Genomic DNA, 17,856 nt, shown 5'->3' on the forward strand with positions numbered 1-17,856 from the left:
GGAGCTCGATGGATTTCCCCATATTTCTACTGAGTGAGGGAGAGTGTAGGTCGCCGCCTGGCCGCCCTGGACAGCGTTACACCTACACTGAACAGACCACTGACTTCACCAAAGTCAGTCGAGTGAGATCCGACTGGTCCCACCCATTTGTGAACAGCCTTTGTCACAAGTAGGGAGGGGGGAAAAAAATAGTCCTTTTCATTTTTATTTTTTTTTTAACCTCCCTGTTCCCCCCCCCTTCTCTCTCTCTCTCTCTCTCTCTCTCTCTCTCTCTCTCTCTCTCTCTCTCTCTCTCTCTCTCTCTCTCTCTCTCCCTCCCTCCTCAGCATCAAGTGCAGCCTGAGCGCAGCGTCCCGGCTCCCGACTTTTCTCTCTGCCTCTTCTGAGAGGAAGCGATGAGGAGTAGGGATCCGTCTGGGATGCAGAAACAGACGTTTGTCTTTTAGTGGGATATCATATTTGTGTGTCTCCGGGGGAAATAAACAATAGCAGTCGGGATCTTGGCATATTCAACACTCGGATGCGAGCAGGTAGGAAGTGACTTTGAGATCTTTGCTCCTCATCAAATCACTTGGAAGAGTCCTCGCTTTCTAGCCCAGTTTCTCTGATGCGGGTTTGATTAATTAAACCCATTTGTTTTTAGATTTTTTTATTTTATTTTATTTCGGTAATCTGAGCTGGGGTTGTGTCCGATTCCTTTCTTTCCTTTCCTTTATTCACAGACATTGTTTTTGTTTTGTTTTTTATTTGAATTTGATGCGGTCATCCTATATATTGTGACAAACCACTTCTCTCTTTTTCACATACGCTGCCAGATTTGGGAACTACGGATGCTTTTCTCTCTTTTATGACAGACCTAATTTACCATTTTGCATTTAAAACGCCAGTATTTTTTTTTAAACTTTAATTTAACTTAAAACACACACACACAAAAACCGCAATATGTGTAAACCACTTTCAACGGGGCTACGTGTCTGTGATGTTGAGACATTTGTTTTAGAAAGAGCAAAATTGATGAACTCAACCACGTTCAATGAAACTGACGCTGTGGTGGGCAGCCTGTGGCGGCTGAGGCGCCGCAGACGGACAACGGCGACCCCTTCTGGTCACTTTCTGTCCCCTGGGCCTCTTTAGCAGTTGTGACTCCATCCATCGACGGAGGAGGGATCGAGAGGGCACAGCTCCCGTTCAGCTGACTGCGGTGGAAAATCGTTCAATTCAGCTTCCATGGCACCATATCAGTTTCCACTCTGCGCTGAATAACTGCGAGCTTTCTTCTGGTTTGGTGTTATGTCTGCGTCTGGTGGTGACAGCGTGAAGCTGAACAGAGTCTCTGACGGTCACTTTTGTGTTCTCATTTACTGAGGGTGTTTTACAGCTGTTGACAGTCTTGGGAAAAAAAAATCAGTCTGTTTCTGAGCTGGTTAGATGTTAACCACATGGGTAACCACATTCGCGCTTTATTGGATAATGTACATTGGAAGTTCAACCAAGGAGCCTCGTGCAGTCAAAGTTCATGTTTTAAAAGTAAATGATGCAAAAGCCATTGGTCCAGAGGTGATGCTGCATGTTTACCTTCTGAGCCTGAATCAACATACCACATCTCCAATCTCGGCCCTCCTTAAAAAACGTATCCATGATATTAGCCTGACTGTCTGTCACACATCATTTTGAACCCCCAAACTGGTCAAACAAATCAGATCGCAATATTGCCCTTTTAGTGAATTGCATCTCTGTGATTTTCATTCCCTCTTTACTCCACAGGGAATTAAATTGCACTCCACACATTGCTGTTACGTGATGGTCTGCTGGACCCATTTAAAAAAAAGAAGTCCAGAATGTAATTTTCTTTATAGGGTTTATCCAGATTATTGGCACACATGGTTTGAAGCATTAACCAGGAGTCAGCCTGCAGCCTGCGTAGTCTGACTGTCGAAAGTCTTTTCTGAGCACGGACGTGGAGGAGAGCAGAGGGTAAAGGAAACCAGATATGGTCATTACTGAGGGAGAAGGTTAACCATTGTGGCGAGCCTCCAAGCCACTGTCTCAGACCATACCGCCGATCAGGGTTGTCCTCCTTCGCTCGCCCGCCACAGACTGTACCAAGAGGACGTAAATCTGACCTCAGCCACTAACGTAGCAACTTCTTCAGGGTCTACTCGAATATCCGCTTTTACTTTACTTTTCTGCAGCTTGTTGCATTTGAGGAGTTGTGCTCTTTTTGAGCATGGGTTGCCACAGACTGTCGAACAGTTCCTCTGGATGCTCAATGTCCACTCAGTGGTTGTAGATGGATCTACGCTTATGTTTTTTATGAAGACCAGGAAGTCAGAAATTGCAAATATGACCTTACACAACATACTCCGTATATACTCTTTGAATAAAATTTGTTTTTGTTTTTTTAAGAGCAGTCTGTCAGTGAAAAAAAAGAGAGCTGCATCACCAAGCTATGTGCTGAACTAATTTCAAATTAGCTGGAAGCACATGATGAGTGGTGGTTCGTCACATGCTTGTTTGTCCAAACTGCTCTTCATCTTATATCAGGCAATACTTATGCAAAGCAGTATTTAAGATAAATCATAGGCTTATAAATGGTAGTGGCAGTGCTTATATGCTGTTCTTATAGCAAAAAGGCTGTTGTCAAGAGACATTTTGCCAACAAGGGTTGGCTGCTTAGACAGCTACTTATCTATTCCCTGTCCAGGTCAAAATCTATTGTGCAAGTCAGAAACACTCAAATGAGCATCACCAATGATCATGACCCCTTTCATTAATTTTACTGAAGCACTAGATTTTTGGACTTGGATTTTAACTAGAAAGAGCAAGAAAACCCTAATTTTATCCTGAAACTATGGAGGTGTTGGGCTCCCCTATCAACTAGAACAATGAACTCAACTTCCCGAGCCGAAAACCCTCAAAGTAATTGAGGTTGCTGGCATCAGATATATGATGACAGATCTAAAGTTACCGCAGTGGTTCATAAATTACACTTAGGTTGTGCTTTGTTGAGTTTTTTTTTTTTTTTCCAGTCTTGATGGCATACAACTGACAACTCTGTCTGAAGCTCGGATTATTAACCTACTTGAGCGGCTTGCTTAATATCTTGTCTTCTGCTATGACTGAATCAGTCCTGTGGGTTCTGTTGTCAAGCTGTAATCTGTTTCCTCCCAATGCTTGCCTTACCCTTTCCATTTAAGGGCAGGAAGGTGTCATCTTGCAACTATATTGCCTTGCCATGGGAACAGTTGCAAGGGCAAAGTGACACTGGGAAGTGTAACCAAAGATAAACAGAAAGTTATTATGTTTTTGAAACGTCTTGTGCTCCTTTCCATTGCAGAACCTCTGAGTCTGTCCGCTCTTTGTGTTTCAGAGCCCGGCCCAACTTAACGATGGGCCCCGTACCGCTGTGTGTCCTGTTGCCAGCGATTGTGCTCACTGTGGTGGCGGCGGCCGCTGCCGAGGGGAATGCCTTGGAGGACGAGTACACCTGGCCGCAGTGGAAGGTGCCTCTGGTAAGAACGAGACGCACGGTGCCCCTCAGCAACCCGAACTTCTCAGCCCAGCCTCAGCCTGAGCTGAGCGGGGTCTGCGGGATAGAGTGCCAGCGTCAGCTCCCCGCCTCCTCCCTTGATGACCTGGAGCAGTTCCTGTCCTACGAGACAGTGTACGAGAACGGCACGCGCACGTTCACCTCGGTGGCCGTGCAAGGCCTCAACGAGGCATCCATGTTGCCGAGAAACACCTCGTCGAGCTCCCGCCGCAAGCGAGAGGTGTACGGCACGGACACCCGCTTCACCATCTCTGACAAGTTGTATTCCACCAAGTATCCCTTCTCCACCTCGGTGAAGATCTCCACGGGATGCTCGGGGGTCCTCGTGTCGCCCAAGCACGTCCTGACCGCCGCGCACTGCATCCACGACGGCAAGGATTACCTTGATGGGGTGCAGAAGCTGCGGGTTGGTATCCTGAAGGAGAAGTCCAGACGAGGGAAGGGGGGCAAAGGCAAAGGTGGAAGAGGGAAGGGCAGAAGGAGAAAGGGGGATAGCGACAAAGAGGTAGTGGAGGAGCAGGACGAGAGCGGTGGTAAGGGGGAGCGGAAAGGAAAAGGAAGAGGCAGGAAGAGTCGAAGTCGACGGAGTGCGGAACCAGAGAAGCCTTCGTTTAGGTGGACCAGGGTCAAGAAGACCCAGGTGCCTAAAGGTTGGTTCAAAGGTATCGCTGACGGACTGGCTGCAGACTATGACTACGCCGTTCTGGAGTTAAAGAAAGCCCCCAAGGTCAAGCACATGGATCTGGGTGTCATCCCTTCGCTCAAAAAGATTCCTGCAGGTAGGATCCACTTCTCCGGCTTCGACGACGACCGGCCAGGCAACCTTGTGTACCGCTTCTGCTCCGTCTCCCAGGAGTCCAACGATTTGCTCTACCAATACTGTGACGCCAAGCCGGGCTCCAGCGGCTCTGGGGTCTACATTCGCCTCAAAGAGCCCGGAAAGAAGAAGTGGAAGAGGAAGATCATTGGCGTTTTCTCTGGTCACCAGTGGGTTGACGTTAACGGGGACGGGATGCAACAGGATTACAACGTGGCTGTTCGGATAACTCCTCTCAAATATGCCCAGATCTGCTACTGGGTCCATGGGGACTCAAGTGAGTGTCAGGTAGCCTAACAAGAACACAGGATCTTCTACCAACAACCCCTCTTGAATCCCGAACGCCTTCCTGAGGAACGTCCTGCCTAGTATTTTTCTCACCTGTCATCAACAACCAGGGGCCCCTTTGACTGCCTCTCCTCTTCCTGCCTCCCTCTCACTTCCTGTACCTGCCAGTGACTCCTGCTACACACAACACACAAACACCTGCAAACAGCCATACAGACTTAGCGTTGGCAGCAACAGGAGCTCGTCAGCACAATGAAGAACTGTGGCATGTAAGCTTTTCTAATTTATTTGCTAAAACAATTTTTGAGAAATGTATCTATTTTCTTTAAAACCAGCTTGAGGTTTTGCTTCCTCTTTTAAAAAAAAACACGGTCTTTCTTGCAACATTATTGGAAAGTGTGTGCATTAAGTGTTTGGACACAAAAGCCTTATGTATTCTATTTTTTATTTGTATCAAAAAGACTTTGAGTGGTTCTCCAACACTACAGCGAAGTGTGCATGCAATGGCTTTGACAAGGAACCCAAGAAAAAGTAACATTTTAAGTGTAGAGATATTAAGGTAGCTGTTTAATAAACACATTTTAGATTTAAGGTGTTTTGGGATTTTTGTTTTTTAAATATCGAACACAAACACGCTTTTTTTTCCTCAATAGGAAGAGGGTCCCACTGGAATATGTCAGGAAGTTTTTTTTTCTCTCCCTCTATTCTTTTCTCTGGGCTTGCAAAACAGTGAAATGTGCTTTGACTGTTGTGCACATGCTTATATTGGTGCTTACCCAGAAAACGTGGTGCTAATTTATGGAATTGTAAACACTTTTGGTTGGGGTGGGGGTGGAGCTTACCCGTCAGATTTTGTTAGCCTAGTGCTGTAACTATGTATTTAAATTGAGGCTACACTTTGGGGTCATGTTGTAACAATGTAACCATCAACTTGAGCTTTTCAGATGTTGGTCATCGTAAGGGTTTGGATAAGAGATTAAAAGTGATATTGTTATATAATAATATTTTATTTAGATCTTGGATGTGATGTTTTTGTTTTTGTTTTGTTTTTTACTTTTTACGTTTTTTTTGTTCCAAAAACTCAAAACGAGTGTGCTCTTGAATACCAAATACATGAAAATAATGATGCAGATTAAACACTACCAACGATTAAAACAACTTAATAAATATGTGTATGTGTGCATTTCTCTGTCTATTTGTGGTGATGAACATAAACATTGGTACCTTGAACCATGCTCTTAGTGGATGCAGATATAACAAACTATGTTTTTTCTTCTGGCAGAGACAACCCATCTACACTCTACTCCAAAGATCAACTTTTAACAGCTCCGTAATATATTTCATTGGGTACCAGAGATCAGATCAGAGTACAGGAAAAGCTTACAGACTGTTTAACTCATGTTCAACAGGCTAAATCAAACACAACTGATATATCTCATATGATTAACTAAATGAGAAATTGTGGGGCGTCAACTCTAACTTAACCATACTGTATTGCCCCACGTGGCCAAAAATACTGCGCAAGTACAATCAACAATCCAACCAGAAACCATATTCTCAACTGGAATATTGAAGTTCCCTTTGAAGGGGGTCACTTTGCACTCAGTGGCTTTAGAGATGAACTTCTACAGAATTAAAATTTAGCAACAGCGGTTGCTATTTTGCAGAAATTGACTCTTTTAATGTGAACCAATAAACTGTGGCCACATAAAAGACATGGATAAAAAAAAGAAAATAACACATAGGTAGTTCAATCCATCATTGATTTTATTGCACCTCAAAGGGCTTACATGCACTGGGGAGGGTCGTCAAAAAATAAAATAAATTTACAACTGAACAAAAATACAATTTCAATTATTAAGTCATGAAAAATGTCAACATCTCCCATTATTATTATTATTTTTTTCTGAATCACATCAGACAACCAATTACCCTTTGGGTCCACTGCAATGACAACACATAGTTACATTGGTCTGGTTTACAGCATAAGGCTGGTACACACAGCTGTTCAAAATGTACATCAAGAAAATGAATCCAGAGCAACTCTGCAGGATCTGAGAGACTTTTTTTGTTGTTCGGATGCTAATGCAATGACAAAATGATGTCAGAACTGAAACATCATTATTACGGGTAAAATTTTAGTGTCTGTACCTTTACTGACCCTTAATAGCTCTCGTGCTTTTACCCATGTCCATCAGCAGCGGCAGCAGGTTAGTACAACAGTTTCAAGGATGCACACAAAGCAGAATATTTGTGAAACAGTGAAAATTAGCAGAGCTTCATAGAGAAAGTCCTGTATTAGGATTGAACTCATCCCGGGAAAGGTTGTCATCAAAGCACAGGCAACAGACGAGTCCACGTAGGAAGCGATAGTGTTATACAGCCATACTGACGGACAGCTTGAGTCACGATCTCTGAATGGGCCGTGTAAGATACTGTATCTCATGTGAGGTCACTGACAGGAGACATGAGAATTCATCTTAGGGACATCGTCTGCAGCGAGATGGACATTTTACAAAGGTACAGAATGTAAAAAAACAACATTTGACAAAATAGATGACAAAAAGATGCATACACAAAAAACAAAACAATGACTTCCTGGTCTGGTATGATTCAGAAGACCACAGAAGATGGTTCTTAATGTACAATATATCAATCGTTTCTTCATATTTGTTCCCAAATGCGTTGCGAAGATGACGGGGAAATAGAAGGATACTCACACTTACAACTTACAACTTCATGTCAGGTTCACATTTATATATAGCTCTTCAACAGACATACGGAACAGAGACGTAATCCTCAGCAAAGAAATCTATGTACAACCAGGAGGACCTTTCTGTAAACAACACACGTGTTTCCACCCCAAAAAAATCTGCCTTCATTTTGCCCTGCCATCCAATCAGGGGGGGGAGGGGACAAAGAAGAGCTTCTCCCCCCTTCACAAAGAGGCGGGGACATAGCGGATGGCAGGTTGAGCATAGGACACTAGAGCACATTCATCATTCATCTCAACACTAGAAATAAATCTATAACACATACGCCTTCACTTCCTTCCAGTGCTGTGGACTTTTTTTTTTTTTGTTTGTTTTTTTTTTTTGGTCAGGGTTTCGTTGTTGTTTAGACAAAAAAAATTAGTACATCTACAGAAGCACACGCTTGTATTTTTTTTTTTCTCTCTCAGATTTGTTTATATATATATTTATGTATATATATATATGTATAATCCGCTATGGTTCACTTTCACAGTTTGTGCTACGACATCACACAGGGGAGCAGGGGAGGGGCACTGATGGGTGGAGAACAGAGGCTCTTATAGAGGCTGAGTAGTTGAAGGTCGCTGGCATCCTGAGGTGTTGACAGACACCAGGTTGAAGGTCAGCGGGAAGCTGCTCAAGAGAGGACAATGGCTGAAAGGCAGGGTAGAAGTACAGGTGTTAAAAAAAAAAGGTCCACGTTTTCCCCTTGAAGCTAACATGCTGGGATGTCTTTTTCTATCTTTTTTTCCAGCATATATCCATTCCACAAACACACGTGTGTAATCAGTAGGTTGGTTTTGTTTAAACGCGGTTACTGTGTTTTAAATAAAGGTACTGGCGCAATCGAAAAGAACCCATAAACAGCACTGATTTAGTGGCTCGTGATTCATTAAAAACAAATCAAAGCTGGGGCGCTGGTGTGAATTCTTGAAAACAGAGCACTTTATCAAAATCACAGCATTTATTTTACAACCAGCAGCAGCAACGGGAAAAAAGAAATCAGTTGGAAGTTTGCACTTAACCATTTCTGGCATTATTAAGAAGAGGAGTACAGATGGGAGAAATGACGCCAGGGTGGCAACAGAGCAGCAAATAATAGATTTGCCTACCTGGACTGTTATAAGAAGTCCTTGAGGTCCAGGTCAGCCAGAGGGTCCTTTGGCTTCTTGGGGCTCTGACTTGCAAGTCCTGGAGAGATCTGAGGAGCAGGAAATAAATAGAGCTTTACGTGTGGAACAGATAAAAAGTGGCAGGCAAACCTCCTGCAGGTCCATTCTTCTGATGAGACGAACTCTCTTAACACGGCACGGATGGTTTACCGGTGCTCCTGGTGCAGCGGCTCCAGGCGCAGCTCCAGCCACCCCAGCAAACGGGGGTCTCATCATGGGCTGTCCCATCATGGGCTGCCCCATCATGGGTTGCATCAGGGGAGCTCCAGGCCCTCCTGCAGCAGGCTGCCAATGCAAGAACAGCAACATATCGATTTAAAAAAAAAAAACGTAAATCAGAACAACAACAACAGGCTGGTGAGGTAGGCATCTATTGCTGCGGTGACACCACAAATTCCCCCCTTGGGGTATCAATAAAGTTTATTCTATTTTATTCTACTAATGAATGAATGACTTTAATTATGGTTACAACAAAGCAGAAATAAAAAGGAAAGATTTACCATAAAAGATCAGGATATGTAACCAAAAAAGGAGTAGGCTGAAGCCCAAGGCTATTTATTTCTAATAATAATAATAATAATAATAATAATAATAATAATAATACTCAGCACAGCATCTACAAACTCACCATGCTAAAGCTGGGTTGTGCAACCATTGGTGGCACCATGGCAGAACCAGGGGCAGCTGCACCTGGTGCCCCAGGAGCTCCGGGGGCGCCACCAGCCTAAAAGCAGGAAGTGGAGACGTCAGCAAAATCTGAACAATCTTCCAATCATCCAACTGAATCCAATGGTGACAGTCAAGACAGAGGCCCATGCTGAGTATGCAGCCTGTTGGCCTTTCCAGTCCAGTACTGCTGTCTGCTGACCATGCAGTTCTTACCATGGGGGCTCCTGGCGTGCCCCAGCTGGTGGGCGCTACCTGTGGCATCCAGTTGGCACCTCCAGTCAGCTTCTTCTCGCTCTGAGGGTCCCTGAAGGAAGTAAACAGCAGTTATTTCCACGTGTGTGAGGGAAAGTGCCCATTTACCAAAGTGTTTACGCTCTACTTCTGCACAAGAGCACACAGCATGTCCTGTGTTCTGTTCTTCATTAATGCTTGATCAGGCTAATACATGGCCCTTTCGAAATTCCTGTGAATCATCAACATTTGCTTTGGCAACTGATAACACCTGTGCATCCTCTTTAACTGTGGATCATTGGGCTACAAACCTCTTTGTTACAAGACAAACATCTTCAAACTCCTGCTGTCAGTGATCGTATCAACATCAAGTCCTTAACATTGATGGTGTACACTAATGTATTTATATTCCAAATATATTTATATTGGTATTGACTGGCTAATTGAGTCGATGTGAGTGTTTAACTACGTTTGTGTGAGTGCAAGCACATGTGTGTGTGTGTGTGTGTGTGTGTGTGTGTGTGGGGGGGGGGGGGGGGGGGGGCATGTGATGTTCAAGCACATAGACAGATTGGAAACACAGAACTTGATCACTTTCTGCAGAGTAACACATTGCAAGGAAAAAAAACATATGCATTCATTTTTGCATAATTACTCTTTGTACTTACTTTTTCTTGACTCCAAGATCTGAAAATGGGGCAAAGAATAAACAAGTTCAGTTGAAGTATTTTTGTTGCTTGTTTGTTTTTTTGTTTTTGTTTTTTAAACAAGAATGACTGAATTGCCTTCAAGAATATCTGCAGCCTACCTCCAATCAGGTTGGCCAGCGAGGAGTCGAGGTCGCCCCCGATGGTTTTGGTGGCGGGCGGGGTGGCCAGCGGAGCAGCTGCCATGCCCGTGGCCACAGGGGTCCCGCTGCTCCCCGCGGTGCTCCCCGCAGTGCTGCCCCCAGTGCTTTGTGGCGTTACAGCGGGCATCAGCAAGTCGCCTAATCCGCCAAACACTTGGGTGGAGGGAGCGGAGGTGAAAGAGGGCAGATGACGGTCAGTCCCTGATCTAGTGGTGACACACTCGGCAGGCCGATGTAACAGCAGGTTGCTCAGTGAGGGAACCATCCAGCTGCTGCAGCATCAGCTCGCTGTGCCTCACATGCACAATACAGGGGACGGCTGTGGATATATTTCAGCACTCGGAGGGACGCTGGTAGAGTTGGGTACTTGCTCTTTAAACTCTGCTCTCAGTTCGAAGCAAAGCGGTTGTTTTTTTTGCAATCAGGACAAAAGATCAAACAGGTTTTCATTCCTTGAAACCACCACCGACACACCTGACTGTCAATCAAAACTTTCTTTTTGAAAGGAAAGCTGTGCTAACCAGACTTGATCTTTAGCAACTGCTTTTACGTGGATTGCGTACATAGTACACAGTAGTGAGCTGCAGATGGACTTTTGCTGACGGTGAAATAATAAGTTATTAATAATTCAATTATTGAAAACCAAAGAGAAAATTCTTAGAATGCTAATTCACAAGAGTGCTGATATTTTAAGACGTACATATCATTTCACCATCAAATTTCAGTTGCAATCACCCTGAGTTTTTGCAAAAACATCAAAGTGTTTGAATCTTTTGATTAGAATTGATTAATGAATCCTGATCTGATAATAATGTGGGAACCTTGTGTTTTATCCTCCATGCTGTAATTGAAAACAATGTGCTGATAACAACGATTTATCTTTATTAATTTAGCTGAATTACTAATTCTAATCAAAATATTTACTCTGGCGCTCTATTATTTTGTCTTCAATGAAATCAGAAATCAGAGGCAATCAGTCCTGAGAACGGGGAAAGAAAAATACATGTCTACAAATTCAAATGAATGTTTTTGGTTTCGGATGGAAATGTTTAGAGTTAAACCGGGTGGGGAGCAGAATGTTGGTTTTCTAAATCCAATATGAGATCATTTTTGTGCTGTATAAGCAAACTTAAAGTTAACTTTTGGGTTTCTAATCAAAGACTGGAAGTGCAATGTAACGCTAGTTAATGGACCAATTGGAGGGTGTGGGGTCTGAGAATTTTTAAGTGCTCCAGTAATGTTCCAGCGTGGAAATGAAAACCTGAAGACTCCACCACAGGCTCCAGCCTTGATGGTTGAAATGAGTCACTGCTATAAAACATTGAGGGCTAAAAAGACTGTGCTGTACAAACAACAATAAAGCAACTCTTGTCTCATGCAGGAGACAATCATCAGGGGTCCAACATGTCCCAGCATGCAAAAACACGGAGGGGGGTTGGGGGGGGGGGGGATACCCCTCCAGAGTGCGCATGCTGCAATGCACCGCGAGGTAGAACTCACCGAGCGCAGGTTAGAAGCAAGCAGTAAACCCAGCAGAGTGGAGGAGGTGTGAAGAAAGAAAGCAAGAGAGACAGAAAAGTTGCAGATTGAGGAGAAGCGGCGGGTGAAAAGAAGCACTTGTGGAGGATAGAGAAGGAAAGAGAGAAGAGACAGACAAAGAGGAGAGAGTGGCGGCAGTGCTGAGACAGTGGGCAGAAGTTAGAACAGTGGCAGAAGCTCATATCAGTGAATCCATCATGCAGTCTTCAAGCCCCCTTGCTGGACGAGATGCCAAAGTTCTAGTGGAAGAAGCTCAATCCGAGCTGCTCAGTGCGCAACAATCAGTGAGGCCAATGTCTCAGGACTTCAGCATGACGATTAAAAAAAAAAAAAAAATTATCAGAATTAAAACAAACGAGCAAACAAACGAAGCGCAGCGCGATCCACTCACTTGATGCATCAAAGCCACCAGAGGGCGCAGGTGTGCCGCTTGCAGGCTCGGTAGCAGCTGCTGCTGCTACTGCTGCTGCTGAGGCAAGCAGAGGCGCTGTGGGAGACGGGAGAGTTCCCAGTGTGTCGAAGCCCGTCTCCAGGAGGTCGTGAGACGGGGCAGCGGTGGGAGCCAGAGTCGGGGACATCAGTCCTGAGGAGGGGCGACACACTTTACTGTCACTCTGACCTTTGGAGTGCATTTCAGCAGGTGTGTTAGCATGTAGGGAAACACACATTGAACGTAACAACTGAAGTAAGAGAAGGTTTGCCGCATTACAGGGCTAATGGTGACGTCAACAATGTTGCTAATAAAGTTCACTAAAGCTAATGAAGCTATTAAAGTTCAAGTCATTCTCTTTCCAGACACTTTTTTTCAGTCTATTTAAAGTAAGGGCGCAACAATCCAATTTCTGCATCATTTGAGCCACTGCGTCACCCAGAGAGTGCGGAAATCCGCAATGTGAACACAAGCTCCACCCACTCTCAAAACAGGCTACTGTGAGCAACTGACTGAGTGACTCGTTCATTCGCAGCTCCACCTCAGCAGTGAGGAGACACCAGAGCTGCTGCTTTTCCCACAGGCAGATTCCAGCGATATATTATTCTTTGCATTAGCCAGCCAGCGGTAGCAGGGACGAGTCAGTAAGACGACTCTATTAACCCAGCAGATTCGTTCAAGACGTGCAGATTGTCGGAATGAGTGAAGAGAGACGACTGCACTGAATTCTTCCTAACGACAAGTGAACGATGAACTACAAGACAAACAACACAGCCAGAAATAAAATGAGAATGAGCTTAGAAGGGCGTTTTATCATCCTGGATGTTATCGAATAAGTCAAGAGCAATTCTGGAACGGACGCCTGCCAAGTCTATTCCACTAATAACTGGGAAAATGCATCATCACCGCTGCTGCAAAATTTTCAATAAGCATAAAACACTCGTGGCATTTCCCTGCCAGCACTGCGCCTTTTAAACAGAGCAGCTAAACCTCGCCGGATGAAAAAGTCCAAAGTGGTTGAAGAGTCTCACCTCCCAGCAGGTCGCCTGCGGGGCCTCCAGGAGCTGAGCTCTCCGTCTCCTCCACAGAACCACCAAAGGAGTCTGTGGGAGCGAGCGTACGTCCGCAACGTAGCATGGAGGGTAGAAAGGGGGAGAGGTCAGGGCCGGACCGCTCACTGGGACACAGTGGACGAGTGGGAGACAACATTATCTCTACACGTTGACTTGGTGGGAAGTTAGAAAAGAAAGTAATCCAGGAGGTTCATTAAATCAGGAAAAAGTCTGACAGAAGATTTTCCTTCATGTGAAGGTCAGTTAGGATGAATATTAGTCTCAATACGTGTGCAATATGATTTGCCCGTCTCTATGTGGCTGTAATTGACTGTAGTGACAGTGAGGACACAGCTGACACCCTAGCAAGACTGTTAATGAGAGGCCGACGTGAGCCACTTTCACTTTCTAAATTTGTTCATTAGCGGGCTAACAAGTGGAGCTGGGCTCCAAGCGCAGCTGAGGCTGATGGGGAAAGTGTCCGTGTCTTTCACAAGAAATCGGGTTAGGTTGGCTTGATAACATCATGTCACACAGCTGTGTCAGCGTGCACTGAGCAAGGTGGACAGGGTAAACCGTCCCTTGCGCTTATTGACACTCCAATTATGTCCAAGTGAATTAGAGATTTGCTACACTAAGAAGGTGGAAAAACACTACCGTTAATTAAATACAATCCCTGTAGGAAGATCGTAGTGGCCCAGCAGCCATAGCGCACTACACCACATTAATGAAAAATGTCAACATTTGCATCCGCATTTAATCAAGATCAATCCTTACAACATTGTAACCACATCCAGTGACCCCAGAGAAAAACTAACAGAATGTAGGTTTCGTCTTTCAGTCGATTTAAAATACGTTTTGATCCCATATTTCAAACTGCCTCCCCAATGATCAGTTGATTTGTTTATGATTTTTACTACTAGACTTGTAATTTCTCTAGTAGTAAAAATCATCTACTATATACATATCTACTGTGTATTTTTTATTACATGCACATGTCTATTTGTTTATGCATTTGTATGTCACATACATTGTGCATTCTGCTGTCAATAAGGACGTCTCCTCAGTGAACCTTAATTAACAATGTTTAACAAAAAAAAAAAAATCACCTCTTGCTTCAACATACATGCAACTTCCTTTTAAATAGACTGAAAAACAAAAGGATCACGACTGACAGAGTGGTTGACACTATCATGCAGTTAGTGTTTTCTAAGGTAATCTACCCAGCAGGTCAATGACAGGGGCCGGCTCTGCTGCTTTGGGTGGAGAGGAGGCCTCTGGGGCGTCGGCTGCAGCAGCAGCAACATCAGCAGCAGCAGCAGCAGGAGCAGCATCAGCAGCATCAGCAGCAGAAGCAGGTGGTGTGACGGGAGCTGAAGCTGCATATGATTCTGAGAAGAGTCACATTACAAACAAAAAGAGAAGCAAGAACACTTTACTTTCAAATCCAGACGACTGCATTTGGCCGTACAGGTGTTCTGAGGTGCATTCCTCATGCACCGTAACCGCTGCTGCTCATCAAGACATGCATTCACCCCTCCACTTTGAATTAGAATCCACGTCCTTGCTGCGTGCACCTTTTGGAAGTATAGGATTGCTGTGCATGTGCATGTGCATGTGTTCAGGAGCTCCATGCAAATAAACAAGAGTAAAATAAATGTAAAAAAAAAAATCTCTGGGCATCCAGGCTGCCTGCAGGTTTGGTGAGAAAAAACAAAAAAACAAAAAAACAAAAAAAAACAACAGGAAGGCAGTAGGGAGCAGCGAAGCTGTCAAGGTAAAGCAGCTTAACTCACCGGTCACAATGTCTCCAGCCGGAGCCGGCTCGGGCAACGGAGATGGCCCACGTGAAACAGCAGGGAGGTCTAATTAACCAACGCAAGCAAGAGGCAGAGTACGAGAAAGAAAGGGGAAAAGCACGGAGGCCGGGGGAGCAAAGAAAAGTATTAGCGTGGGAGGTAGAAACGCTCAGCGGAGATAGAGAGCAGCCACGATGAAAGTCCGAGATCTGACAAGTGGGTAACATGCACAGTTCTCATAGCACGATGGGGGACAAACCAAGACGAGTGGATTCGGATGAGGGCGGGGGAAGGTTCAAAACAGACAGATAAGTGAGAGGCATTACAAAACCAGAAGAGATGAGGGAGTTCCAGACACAGAGAAATGGATTTCAACTCCTGTACCTGCACCAAAAAGGTCTACGCTAGGAGTGGTAGCGGCTTTGGATTCTGTGGTAGGGCTTTGCTCAGGCATAGAATCAAACATATCTAAGAACAAGGACACACAATTATATGTACATTCAGATTTCAAGTCCAGTGCATTCGGAATGATGAGTTAAGTCGAGAGATGTGGGAGAGCAGAGAGAGCAGACATATTGTTTATTGTACAGGTGCGCAGCCGAGCTGCGCATCTGTTCAGTGCAGTGCAAAATGAAACAGTGCAGGAGCTAAAAGGGCGCAATGCTAAATGTCAGCCTGAGGACCTTCAAAATTGAGGGGTTTTAAAACGGGGGCGGGGGAATTTCAGGACATTTAAACTTGAACATCTTTAAAATAGTTTTTACTTTGATTTTTGGTTTCATTTCATGCATAGCCAAACGTCTGCTAACAGTTGAAAATGGTCAGAATCTAAATTGTAATCTGGCCTTTAAAGACAGTGGCAAAATGTCCTGAAAATATAACTACTTGATAAGATTTGATTATTTGTTTGAGGTTAGGTTGGTTTTATACCAAGACAGTAGCAGCTCATGGAGCTTGAAATTGGACATATTCTATTTGTTCTATCTAAGGGGTCATATTCTTCATGTGGTGTCTCTGAAAAAGGTTAATCTACAACTTTGCACGTTGTTTGGACTGTAGAATAAAGCCAGAGGTCTGAAAGTGGACTGACATTTTGCAAAACTTCCTTTTAGCTTTAGTGCATAAGCTAAAATAGCATTCAGAGCTGTCGCTATCTACAATATATTGATATTACAGGCAGGAGAAGCTACTTCTTCTCCACAGGGGTTAGCTGGGCTTCATGTTAGTAACATGTTAGTAATCAAAACAAATTTAACCACCTCTGTTAATGCAGAGACAAAACTTCAAAAATATGAGATTAAAATTCAGATTAGGATGCAGAAGTTTCACATTGTCGTCAAATGTGCGTTTAATTCCACAGAGGTGGTCAAGATGCTTGATTAAAGTCATCAAATGAACCGTCTAGGAGGGAGAGGCACCATGGAAAACTGATTAAAAAAAAAATCTAAAATGTAGGGACTGGGCGGTTGCCACTACTGTCACTACCGTCCACATCATCATCGTCTAGCAAGTGAAGCATGGCCACTATCGCTGATCAATCCTCTATCATCATAATGCAGGGCATAATCGCACAGTGAGAGGCATCAATGAGAGCGAGAGGACTTTACCACCAAAGATATCGAGAGTCGGAGCGGCTGCGGACTCTGTGGTGGTGGTGGTGGTGACGGCGGTGGAGGCGGAGTCAGCGGTGGTTGTGGCAGTAGCGGTGCTCGCGGTGTCAGTGTCGGTGGGGGGAGGGGCGGGGGCGACGATGGTCGGCGCCTCGGCAGAGGCGGTGGGGGTGACGGAGCCGGCGTCGCTGGGCCTCATGGCAAACAGGTCCATCTCGGGAGCCATGGCGGCGCTCCCCTCCGTGGTTGCGAAGGGGTCTTCAGGGTAGGAGCGGGCCGGTCGGGGGACGGGGGGGGTTAGGAGGTTACAAATGGTTTGAATGGGAGGGGGGGGGTATGATGGGGGTTAGGATGGGGGGGAGGAGAAAGGGAGGAGTAGGGGGGAGTTGAGGGATCGTTAAAGCAAAGTCTCAAATCGATCGTTTGAGAATCAGAAATCTGAAGTAAGCGTGTGGTTTGCTTCAAAAGGAAGTGAGCCAAGCCTGCAGAACACAAGTTCTGCTACAAAAGGGTAAAAGGAATGTTTATCTACATACACTGACTATGTTCTGGATACAGAATAGGAAAAAAAAATTATATCACTGCACAAATTGAATATTTGCAAGTCAGTGCGTAAAATGAAATTATAAATCGATGGAGAACCAAAGGAGTCGTTTAAAGGTCCAGTGTGTAAAGTTTTAAAGGAAGCCCGGTATTCAAGCAGGCCTGTCAGACAGTGCTTTTAGTGCACTGTCTGACAGGCTTCCTGGAAAAATGGTGGGGCAAGACCTTTGCTCTGTGTATATTCTTATATAGATTAGAGATGGTCAATGGTCAGGAAAACCAAATGACTTTTATTGTACTGCAAGTATACATTTTTATTAATGTATTTATGGGCAGTATGTTAAGCTTTTACCAATATAAAAAAATCAAGCCAAATTTCACACACTGGGCCATTAAGGGAGGCAGTTCTGTTAGTAAATGCTCAGTAGAGCTGTTTGTTATCAAGGCTCGTACAGTACACAGCATAAGAAACCAAGCAATGTGTAAAATTCAGATCAAATGGAGTTGGTTCAGAAATTGAAAGAATAAGAGTATGATTACAACAGTGATTATC

The 17,856-nt window shown here is 44.5% G+C and overlaps 2 protein-coding genes across 2 annotated transcripts in view; one reads left to right on the forward strand and one right to left on the reverse strand.

Annotated features, from left to right (window-relative positions):
- Positions 1-252: 252 nt before the first annotated feature.
- prss35 (serine protease 35) lies at positions 253-5,824 on the forward strand. The gene is made up of 2 exons (XM_076012755.1): positions 253-530; positions 3,371-5,824. The coding sequence occupies exon 2, from the start codon at positions 3,390-3,392 to the stop codon at positions 4,662-4,664; it is 1,275 nt and encodes a 424-aa protein (XP_075868870.1). The 5' UTR covers positions 253-530; positions 3,371-3,389; the 3' UTR covers positions 4,665-5,824.
- A 580-nt stretch (positions 5,825-6,404) lies between these two features.
- snap91a (synaptosome associated protein 91a) overlaps positions 6,405-17,856 on the reverse strand; it is a 39,989-nt gene continuing 28,537 nt past the window's right edge. Inside the window, exons 17-29 of the mRNA XM_076012771.1 lie at positions 16,758-17,018; positions 15,535-15,618; positions 15,148-15,216; positions 14,575-14,742; positions 13,331-13,402; positions 12,261-12,452; positions 10,289-10,483; positions 10,149-10,167; positions 9,463-9,553; positions 9,209-9,304; positions 8,731-8,865; positions 8,521-8,609; positions 6,405-8,062 (exon numbers count right to left, since the gene is read on the reverse strand). Coding sequence (XP_075868886.1) covers positions 8,529-8,609; positions 8,731-8,865; positions 9,209-9,304; positions 9,463-9,553; positions 10,149-10,167; positions 10,289-10,483; positions 12,261-12,452; positions 13,331-13,402; positions 14,575-14,742; positions 15,148-15,216; positions 15,535-15,618; positions 16,758-17,018 — 1,463 coding nt within the window. The 3' untranslated portion in view covers positions 6,405-8,062; positions 8,521-8,528. The remainder of the gene's footprint in view (positions 8,063-8,520; positions 8,610-8,730; positions 8,866-9,208; positions 9,305-9,462; positions 9,554-10,148; positions 10,168-10,288; positions 10,484-12,260; positions 12,453-13,330; positions 13,403-14,574; positions 14,743-15,147; positions 15,217-15,534; positions 15,619-16,757; positions 17,019-17,856) is intronic.

Source organism: Nelusetta ayraudi, unplaced genomic scaffold (genome assembly GCF_046127955.1).
Source record: "Nelusetta ayraudi isolate G7.1 ecotype Tasmania unplaced genomic scaffold, CSIRO-AGI_Nayr_v1 ptg000136l, whole genome shotgun sequence".
NCBI lineage: Eukaryota > Metazoa > Chordata > Actinopteri > Tetraodontiformes > Monacanthidae > Nelusetta > Nelusetta ayraudi.

Excerpts from the sequence above, each read along its gene's own strand:
- prss35 (XM_076012755.1), top strand. The coding sequence starts at position 3,390 with ATGGGCCCCGTACCGCTGTGTGTCCTGTTGCCAGCGATTGTGCTCACT.